General features: G+C 34.4%; 1 protein-coding gene across 2 annotated transcripts; it reads left to right on the top strand.

The window, feature by feature from the left end:
* Positions 1-246: 246 nt before the first annotated feature.
* On the top strand, positions 247-10370 carry LOC131601299 (uncharacterized). 2 transcript variants are annotated; one of them, XM_058873084.1, is made up of 18 exons: positions 247-435; positions 779-912; positions 1823-1961; positions 3578-3729; positions 3839-3922; positions 4030-4092; positions 4587-4718; positions 4825-5031; positions 5130-5249; positions 6224-6273; positions 7386-7548; positions 8367-8504; positions 8594-8716; positions 8808-8906; positions 9295-9384; positions 9488-9569; positions 9685-9815; positions 9900-10370. In XM_058873084.1, the coding sequence occupies exons 2-18, from the start codon at positions 784-786 to the stop codon at positions 10047-10049; spliced, it is 2052 nt and encodes a 683-aa protein (XP_058729067.1). In that variant the 5' UTR covers positions 247-435; positions 779-783; the 3' UTR covers positions 10050-10370. The 2 variants fall into 2 exon arrangements, with proteins under 2 accessions (XP_058729067.1, XP_058729066.1); XM_058873083.1 differs by having other exon boundaries at positions 248-435; positions 676-912.
* The last annotated feature ends 545 nt before the right edge of the window (positions 10371-10915 follow it).

The raw sequence follows: 10915 nt of genomic DNA, 5'->3' as shown, positions 1-10915 counted from the left end.
GAATTTTACACTATCTAAACTCGCACCAAAAATATCGGATGACACTCGAGTCCAATCAACTCAAATTTTCAACCGTTTAAATGGATTATGCGGATTTGGATCTTTGATAAATATATTGTGTTAGAGAGGTGTAAGAAGGATAACATAGGTCTATCGAGTAACAATCTTTGATGTTTGCACTGTTCCTTCTCTCTTTCTCTCTCTCCTTTTTTTTCCTTTCAATTGTTTTAGTTAATAAAAACAAAATAATGAAAATAATAAGCCAACACCAACAAAGCTCACTTCTTCTCTCTTTCTCTATCTAACCCCAACAAACAAACCTCACTCTTCCTCTCTCTAGGGTTTCCCCACGAACTCCATCGTAGCGCTCATTCTCCACCTTCTCGATCACGAATTCTCCAATTCCTCCATTTCATACTCGATTCCCTCTCACAGGTTCGTGAAATCGCGACTTTTCCACGCTCTTACTTTTCCTCAATTTGAATTTTTCGTTTCGATTCTTCCCACGCTACGCGAAGTTCGAGTAGGTTTTGATTACGCGACTGAAAGAGTGATTTTCGTTCTTCATTATTCACGTTCATAAAAAAAATGATTAGCGTTTTGGTATTTAGGAATCAACTATTTTATTGTGTAGCTCGTTTGTTAGAATTGATTGAACTTGTTTGAATTATGCAGACACGAAAGGATAGTTGTTATGTGATAGGAGGTGAACTGGTGTTTTTTCGGATTTTTATTGTGGCGCTTGCGTGAGTGAATGTTTTTCGATGCTTGATGATAGTTGCTATGGATTTGAATGCGTCTCCGGTACCGGAGGAGGAAGATGAAGATGTTTATGAAGAGAAGATACATCATGTTCAAGAGTATAGTGCACCTGAGGACCATGTAGAAAGTGGAGCTGCTATAGCACGCCGGGTACTATTTCTCGTTTCCTTTTTTCTGGTTCTTTTCTGGTTTCTGTTTGGATAAACATCTTATTTCCAGCTTATGGCGCAAGTGCTTATTGGAATAAGCGCTTATGAATAAGATTACATAAGCTATTTTTAAGACAAAAGAAAAAATAAATTTAAATTGTTCTTATATATGTTATAAGTTGTTATATCTTGAAGAATTTATAAAAGTAAGTTCAAAAAAATTTATGAAAAATGATATAAAATATTTTGATTAAGTCTCCCAAACAGTGACTCAAAAACTTATGCCTGTAGAGAAGCTAAAATAAGCCCATCCAAACATGCCCCAAATGTTGGCCACGGTTCTGGGTTCTAGTTTCTCGTTATTTAGTTATGACTTGTGAGGTTGGGACTTCCACAGTTAAATGAGTGGATGTGACATTATGGAATTATAGTTTTTTAAGAGTTGTAGTGGGTAAAGGAATTGAATCCACATTTTATGCCTTAAAAACCATGTTAGCCCATGCAATTGGAGCTTTGTGGCTATGTCGATAAACAATAATCCATTCTGAGACTTTCTTAGGAATTGATAGCACACGTTCGTGTTGTATTGTAGTTTAACACCTATCTAATTCTAACTTGTTATTTTAATGAGTGGATGGTTTAAGCTGTTTTGAATGTTTCATTTCTATGCAAGTAGCAACAAAAGAAAAATGCATGATGTATGATTAACGTTGAATTCTATCCAAGTTTTAGTGTTGACTGTTAAATTGAATGTGTCAAGCAATTTTGATTTTTGACTTTTGAAACGATGATTCTTTTTGGCTAACAAATATATACGTGAGTTTCATTAGTAATTAGAGTTTCAATCTGTATATTGCCCTTACTTGTCTTTTCATTAACACAAGTCCTACATTGTTGTTTCTTTTTTTTAGGAGCGTGAGGAAAGAAAGAGACGCTTGAAAAGGGAACGTCCAGATGATAGACCTGTGAATCGATCACAATCACCTCGATATGATCAACAATTTCATACAAAAAACCCTAAATCATATGATACAAGTAGGCTTCCTCCAGGTAAGTGTTTCTTTCCATGGTCTCCTTGTTGCCAGTGATAGTCAACAATGTGATAGGAATATGATGTTTCTTAATACAATGCTATAATTGACCTATATTTGAAGTGGATTTGATATGTATTGATGAAACTTCATATGATATTATGAAAATGTGAATAATATTGTTAACGGGTAACTAACTTATGCTATTTGAGTTCTTTCATTAGAATAGTATCTGAAATATTTGAACTTTACAAGGGAGCACCAGCTAACTGAAATTAGCCTTCAAACTACCATGTTATCCTCCTTTAAACCTAGGAAACATGGAGATAAGAGTAGAGTTAATGGTTATGTGATTAGAAACGCTAGATCCAAAAATCCATGATTAGTCAGATTAGCCTTCAATATTCTCTGTCCCCCTCATAGCTGTAACCTCCATGATTAGTCAGAATAGAGATGAATGTGGAGGAATCTGGTTAGGACAAAGTTCATATCAGAAGAACAACCTCTTAAGAACTGTTAATGAGATTGTTTACATCAGGAACATCTGAGTTTATCACTGGTTTTTATGAAGGTCATGAGGCACAAAAGCCATCTAAAGGATATACTAGGTCTCTTTAATGGTGATTTTTGTTCAATTCAAGTATGTGGGCACATCATGATGTCATTTGAAGAGTGACAAGATTGTAGAAAGAGTCATACTATCTCTGTGCACATCATTGGATTACACTTGTGGAACTTTCTTCGAATATCATAAAACGGAAGTGGACAACAACTTAGGTTCAATAGATTGCCAAAGCAATGAGACCAGTTGTCACTCTACACTTGATCATTTCCCTTTACCCTCAGTAGGAATGTCCTCAGCTTTCTTGATTAAGTGATTAGAGTCCCTGACCTAGTAATCACATATCAATGGAATGTAAGATAGTGCACAAACTTCACACGCAGTAGAAGCTTTCCACGTGTGACTGAGAGTGAATTGGGTTTGGGCGACAAGATCTCTAGGCACAGGAGTGGCACTGCCTGAAGCGTTTCAAGGTTTCACGCTAGTGGGGGTCATGACTCGAGAGTAGATGGTGCATGAAAATTTTAAAATGGTGGTTGGTCAGACAAGTCATGACCAATCACCATTTTAGGGCTCTAAATAGCACGTTAACTGATTTGGTTAACTTGACAGAATCTGCCTCAAGACGCAATCTTATAGCTATATTAGGGATTTATATAGCAGGTTGACTTATTTATGCTTGATCAACCAAGTAATAGCTAGTTGATTCTCTCGAAGACTTTTTTAGATCCAAGGTTTTATTAATTGTATGACAAAGTTAGGGTCTTGGTTTATTTTTCTATGTTTCAGCTACCTTGAGTTTGACGGGGAATATTAGAGTATTAACACTTTGCCTTCGTTTCTTTGAAGCCTCTGCCATGCGCTGATTCAATTGGTATTGAGTCAGCTAGCGATTGTTCAGTTGGTAGTCACTGTTAGCTAATAGATTTACTTATGCATTTCAGATTCAAAGCTGTTATAATTTACTTGCTATGTTTGAGATTATTGGAATACATTTGTCATTTGGTCACATATTACTATTGTTGTACACATGAATGAAAAAACTTACGTATTACTTTATTCTTTTCATACAGGTTGGTTAGATTGCCCTGCATCTGGCCAGGAAATTTGTTGTATGATACCTTCTAAAGTCCCTCTTGGTGAATCTTTCAATGACTGCATTTTTCCTGGTAAAAGATACTCATTTAAACAAGTGATACATCAACAGAGAGTTTTAGGGAGGAAAGTAAGTAGACCTAATCCTAAAAAAGAGAGACTGAATGTTCTATATCCTACAAAAATACTTGTATACATAGAATTTATTGCTTTTTACATTTTATTCTCTTGATTTGCAGCTTGGTCTGGTGATTGATTTGACAAACACCTCTCGATACTACCCAGTGACAGATTTAAAAAAAGAGGGTATCAAGCATGTTAAGGTTTGTAGTAGTCATATTTAATCCATCATCTCAATATTTTACAACTTCCTTTAAAACTTGACATCTCTTTCTTGTTAATATATTTGGAGATCATTGTTTTTGTTTAGATTCAATGCAGGGGGCGTGGTTCTGTACCTGATAATTTATCCGTGAATCAGTTTGTCTATGAGGTTTGTTTTTCTTTGATACTATTTAGCCATGCATAATTCTCCCTCCGTTCCACAATGAGTGACCCATTTGTGAAAAAAGGTTGTCCCAAAATAAATGACCCTTTTCTTTTTACAAGGCATTATTATTTTTTCCAACTGTACCCTGCAATTACTACTATTTTCAACACCACCAATACTTAATAAGGGATGCTTTATTAAAAGCATTCTTCTCACTCTTTCATTTGTACATTTTACTCTATTATGTGCGTAATTGTCAACTGGGTCACTCGTTGTGGGACGAAGGGAGTAATTTTGAAGAATTTAGTTTCTATTTCTGTTTCTTAGCATTCATTGTAAATAAGAAAACATCAAGGAAGCAATACTCTGCTCTATGCCAAATAGAAACCAAATCCAAATGTCTCTCAAATAATCTAGTCTGCCAAATTGCTCTCTTCAAAGGCGCAAGGGTTACCGTGATTATTAATTTTTAACAATATTCTTACTTTTATTTTCAGGTTATACAATTTTTGTCACGCCAAAAGCAGTCAAAGAAGTATATACTTGTTCACTGTACACACGGGCATAACCGTACCGGATACATGATTATCCACTATCTAATGCGTGCTATGTCAATGTCTGTTACACAGGTCAGTTTTGGAGTCACCTTGTTATAGTAGCTCTCTTAATCACGCTTTTGGCCTGTTTAAGGCATTCTTCTAATTCAATTAATAGACCTTTTTTCTCAATTTGTAGGCAATTAAAATTTTTTCTGAAGCGCGCCCTCCAGGAATCTATAAACCTGATTATATTGATGCATTGTACACATTTTATCATGAAAAAAAACCCGAGATGGTAGTTTGTCCTCCTACTCCAGAATGGAAAAGGTCTTCTGAACTTGATCTCAATGGTGAAGCAGTTCCAGACGATGATGATGATGGAGTACCAGGCCCTGATTTGCAGGTGTGGATAATATTATTAGTGAATTTTGATATTTTTGCCACTTCTATTTTCTAAAGGAATTTAGTGTAAATCCTATTTTTTATTTATGTCTATCTTAGGAGAACATTGAGACTGGCACTCAGATGACGAATGATGATGTTTTAGGAGATGAGATACCCAGTGATCAGCAAGATGCATTTCGACAGTTCTGTTATCAAACACTTAGATTGGGTGTTGGGGTAAATCTTCCTATTTTCATGCATAGGTTTACTCTTAAGATTTGAGAACTTGTTTTTAAAATTATGAATTATAAATTTTAACTATGCCATTGCATATTTCCGTTTTTTTCCCACTAATATTATATTACAACAAAGGAATTGATGGTGTATATTCTACTAGTTTTTACAACCATTTTATCCGATCCTTTTGTTTGTTACATTACACTATCATACCTTTCATTTGTCATGCTTGGACTAGTCGTTTTATGTTTTCAAAATCAAGAATTCTTTTAGTATCTTTCTTTTGAGAGGTTTTCCTCTTCCTACTATTTGGAGTAATATGGTACTACTCATAACCTGATTACTTGATTTTTTTCATATGTGTTTATAGTTTTCTATTTCCCATTTTTAGTAAATTTGGTTATGTGACTGTTGAATAATTTACTCATTATAAGCCTGGATACTAATTGTTTTTATGTTATTGCATTCTATTTTATTTTATAAAATCAATCTTTAATTTGTGGAGTGCCTTTATGTATTCTCCCCAAAAAGGAGCACTAAATCATTGGAATAAAATATAAACATACTCTGAAAATAGAGTACTTTCAACAGTGACATATATTGCGATGGACTTTTTTTCATGTTGAATTTTAGATCTGCGTGAGACGTTTTACCATGTGTGATTTGTGGAAAATCTGTATGCATAACTCTTTCTAATTTCACGATGCTTCATTTGTACTGTAAATGTATTGACTTAGATGCAGGGCTGGGGTTTTTATTGGCCATTATTTATTTAGATTGTTAATCAAATAAACCAGATTCAGTACAGTCTTTTGTAATTCTGTATTCTAAATTACTTTTATGGAAATACCATTGGTTTTTTTAAAAGCTGTTCACAGATCACACCTTTCTTTTCCCTATTTCTTTTCATGATTCACGTGCTTTATGGACCTCTAATGCTTGTCATTGCCAGTTCACTAACTTCTAGTATGCAGGCCAGAGGACATACACAGTTTCCAGGTTCACACCCAGTTTCTCTCAACAGGTTCTATTTATTTGAGCCATTAAAACTTTTAATCTATTATATTAATTTAATTAATCGTACGTTTAACACGGGGTTGCTATTTCTTTTGCCACCACACGCATTGCATTGTGTTGTATCTTTTAATGGTAAATGTTAGTACTATGTTGGGGATTACCCTCTCTCGCTCCACTCTTTAATTCCTCCACCCTAACCACTACGCCAACCTTATTGTTCCTTTGTGTTATTGTTATGCATTGACTCAAACTATTGTGCTTTGTAATGTGTTGGTTATGTGCATTTTCTTATTGTCAATCTCAATCCTATTTAGCTTAATATTTTATCTACAACAAGGCTAGATTTTTATCATTAACTTACTTCTAATCCCTATCTTGTAGTTGCATGTAACAAATATGAGGTAAGGGAACAATTTTTTAGACACCTCCCTGCGGTTACAGGGAATTCAGGCATCATCTCAATATGATCGTTTTTTCATATTCTGTACGATCTTTGTAGTTGCAACTACAAACCATTTCACCTAGGCCTTGTCCTTGGATGATCAGATTCTAATTGCTCGCCTAGAATCAGTAGTCATTTTACAAAACATCCTTTGCAAAACCTTTTGAAAGGGGTGTGGGGGCAGGGTTTGTATAGGAGAGAGGGGGTGCAGTTACTGTCAAACAATCATATGACTCCCTTCAAATGAATCAGGTTCAGAGTCTGAATTTGAACTTGTAGTTGTAGCGCATTTTTATTTTTTTCATAATTGTAGTAAGATTTCCTCATATTTAAAAGTTAACTAATACAAAAGTTTTTGCCCATGTGTTCTTCCAACACATCTCGTTTTTTTTTACCTCCACTAGTTACATAAAATGGGAAGTATTAAGTTTAGAGATTAATTGTTATGCAGCGATAGTGTGAAGAATCTTATACTTTCAGTCCATTACAACTATTCATGGGCATGACTTTAAAGATAATTATGATAAAAGTCAGATATTAAATTATTGATTTTACTTATTATTGCACATTCGCTGTTTTGTAAGTTTACTGTTATGTTGTTTTCAAAACATTGTCCCTAATTAATTCGACATTTTTGTCAATGTATCTATGTTAAATTTTGTTATGTTGGTATGCAGGGATAATTTGCAGTTATTACGACAGCGTTATTATTATGCAACATGGAAAGCTGATGGTACACGGTATATGATGTTAATAACAATGGATGGGTGTTACTTGATTGATAGAAGTTTTAATTGTCGAAGGGTCCAAATGAGGTTTCCTTGCAGGAGTTTGAATGATGTATGTATGCTGCTTTATTAAACATAAGTAGATTTTGCAACATATGTAAATTTTAAATACCATTATCAGCCATAATTATGATAGTTACTTTACATTATCTAGTGATCTGGTGGTTAGTTAATGATTAGCTCGCAGTAAACTCTGTCTCTATATTCTACCATGTATTATGAGCAATGCAGTTCCAAAATACTATTTTCACATTGTTGATGACTTTTACTGCTGTAAAGTCTGACATTTTTCTTTCTCACCATGCCTCTATTCTTGCAAGTCCTTGCTACATTTTGCAGTTTTCAGCTCTGTTTATGTTAACCTTGAATTTTTGTACCTAGCCAAATCACCCCAGCCATCCCTGGGAAAACACGATTCTTTCTCCAGAAAGTTCTCTAGCCATTTTTGGACTGAATGTTTTTTCAATTTATTAAGTAAAGCATATGTAATAGTAATAGTTTGTTAAGAACAGCTGTAACCAACTCCAAGTTGGTAAGTTCTCTAGAAACTGCATATATCTTTTACAAACTGTTACACATGCTTTATTTAAATTTATATTCTCATATAGAATCCATCCTATTAGATAAAAGCTTTGTCTGGCGTGGTAGTGTTATATACAGCATGTGTAATTTTGATGATGTACTGTAGTTATGATGAGTAATGTAAATTAGCTAGGGATAAGGCTGTAAGTTAGTTACTTTGGCTCATAATAAGCTTCTTGATTGTAATCATACTATAATATGAAATCAGTGTGCAGTTTAGAGAGACAAATTGTATTATTATGTTATAAATTTGCCAAGACTGAGAATTTGTTATTTTTTGTTTCCAAGGGTTTGGGTGAGAAGACCCACCATTTCACATTACTTGACGGTGAAATGGTTATTGATACTTTGCCAGATTCAAATAAGCAGGAGAGAAGATACCTTATATATGATCTTATGGCAATCAACCATGTTTCAATAATAGAGGTTTGGTTTAGAAGTTATTCTGCAAAATAATGCTGTGTATACTTGGTAGCTGTGTATACTAATTAATTTTCGTATCAAACTTGGTGCAGCGACCCTTCTGTGAAAGATGGAAGATGCTTGAGAAAGAAGTGATTGAACCTAGGAATCATGAACGACAACATATATACCAGAGCAGAAATCCTTACTATAGATATGATCTGGAACCATTCAGGGCATGCATCTTGAACCTTAAATTGATCACAGAATACATGAAGCCTCGTTTTTTCTCTTTTTGCTAACTGTTGGTATTTTTGAAATGTTTAGGTGAGGAGGAAAGATTTTTGGTTGCTTTCTACTGTCACAAAGCTTTTAAAGGAATTCATCAAAAGACTTTCACATGAGGCAGATGGTCTCATATTTCAGGTGGGTTGTAAATGGTAATCGATGATCAGTGGTCACTTTCAAGTGTACTAGACACTAGAATGAGGCTTTCTTTTATGTGCCAAACTAGCAAGTCACACAGTTATTGTATCCTTGCTTGTTGTTCCCTTTTTGGGGATCTTATCTTTTGAATCTGTTGATTGCCTCCTAAAATGGGATCTACGCAACAATCAATAGAGATTAAATCTTTGTGTCTCAATATTGATACGAGTCTGGTCAAGGATTTGGAAGGAAAAAAACCAATGTACATAGACTGCCTCTGCTTCCTGCTCTATTCCTTTTACTTGCAAATCCTTGTTAACTTGTAATGTTATTCTTTTCCTTTTGTTTTGGATTCATGAAGTTTGTTACTGATTATATTACTTACCAGGGTTGGGATGATCCTTATGTACCACGTACTCATGAAGGACTCTTAAAGTGGAAATACGCTAATTTAAATTCAGTTGACTTTCTGTTTGAGGTTATCATCACCTTCTTTTCAATTGTGTTGGGAATTCTGATATTACTTCCTCAGTTGTTTGCTATCGACACTGCTATTAATTTGTAGCTGTTTCTATTGGCAGGTCGAAGGTGAGCGGGAGCTACTTTTTGTGAATGAGCGAGGAAAGAAGAAACTCATGGATGGGAATAAGGTTGCTTTCCCAGGTCAGACGAAGTTCATTTTATTTTTTATCCGTCCAACTTTGTTTTTAAGTCCACAGTTAATACTAGTTTGTTTTGTTTTAGTTTCAATTGCTTTCTGATAACGTTAAATATGCAGATGGTTCGGAGCCCTCACTTTATTCGGGAAAGATAATCGAGTGTACTTGGGATTTTGATAACCTGGAATGGATATTCTTGCGAATTAGGACAGATAAATCAACTCCAAATGAGTTTAATACTTACAGAAAGGTCCAATACTAACTCCCATCTTTTAATCACTCACATCTCTCTTAATTTGTACTTTGTTTCAACCATTTACTTAATTTATTACAGGTGATGCGAAGCATAAAAGACAACATCACAGAAGAAGACTTGTTGAATGAAATAAATGAGATAATTCGCCTTCCCATGTATGCGGACAGGATCAAAACTGATAGTAAAGCAAATCAGCATCAGCATGGTAATGCTGCAAAGCGAAGGTGATTCGCTGCGACTTATTTCAGTGGATGGAGAATGAGATGATATTTGTAGTGTAGGAGATGAGGTGAAAACATAATGATATGTACCTTTTGGTGTATGCTTCTGGTATTTATTTGTCCAGATCAATAGGGTTAGGTTTAGGATATTATTGTATATTATCAATTTTATTTTTATTTAGTGATTACAAATTTATTCAAATGGTAGCTGTTGTTTTTGTTAGAATCAACTTCCATTACATTGTTTAGAATTATCACAGCATGTGAATATTAATTTAACTAGTAGTAGCAAGTCTTCCATTCTTGGATGGCTACTTTTTTCTTTTAATTTATTTATTTATTTTGGAAATTGTGAATTTTTATTAATCAAAGTGGTATTGTTGGGGATTTTACTACCAATTTTGGGGTGATTCGAACTCAGGATTATAAAATCACAAAGCTAAGTTTTCATGGATGATCTAAAGATGTTTGTAACTTAAATTCTTCTAAGGGGATAGTTTATACAATTGAATATGACATTGATGGTGACCTTATCTTTTTGCCTGCATGATGATAGTTGGGGTGAAAGAAGTAGTATCTTCATTTACTTTGAAATGGATTTCAACGAATTATGCTAATCTCTTAAAGATAAATATTTTCTCAAGCATAATCTATCTCATTTAACGAGCACGTGGAATGCACACAAAAATACTAATATGATTTTGAAAATTGATGGCAGTAGCTTCGGTTATCCTAGCTTCTTAGATTTTGATGGATTGATTTTAAATGCTGATGGTGCTTGAGTCCACGGTTTTGCATGTAATATAGGTTATTCCAATATCCTTCATGCTGAGCTGATGACACTATATTATGGTTTGCGTATGACTTGAGAAC

Source organism: Vicia villosa, linkage group LG5 (assembly GCF_029867415.1).
Source record: "Vicia villosa cultivar HV-30 ecotype Madison, WI linkage group LG5, Vvil1.0, whole genome shotgun sequence".
NCBI classification, from domain to species: domain Eukaryota; kingdom Viridiplantae; phylum Streptophyta; class Magnoliopsida; order Fabales; family Fabaceae; genus Vicia; species Vicia villosa.
This window is presented reverse-complemented; position numbering and strand designations above follow the sequence as displayed.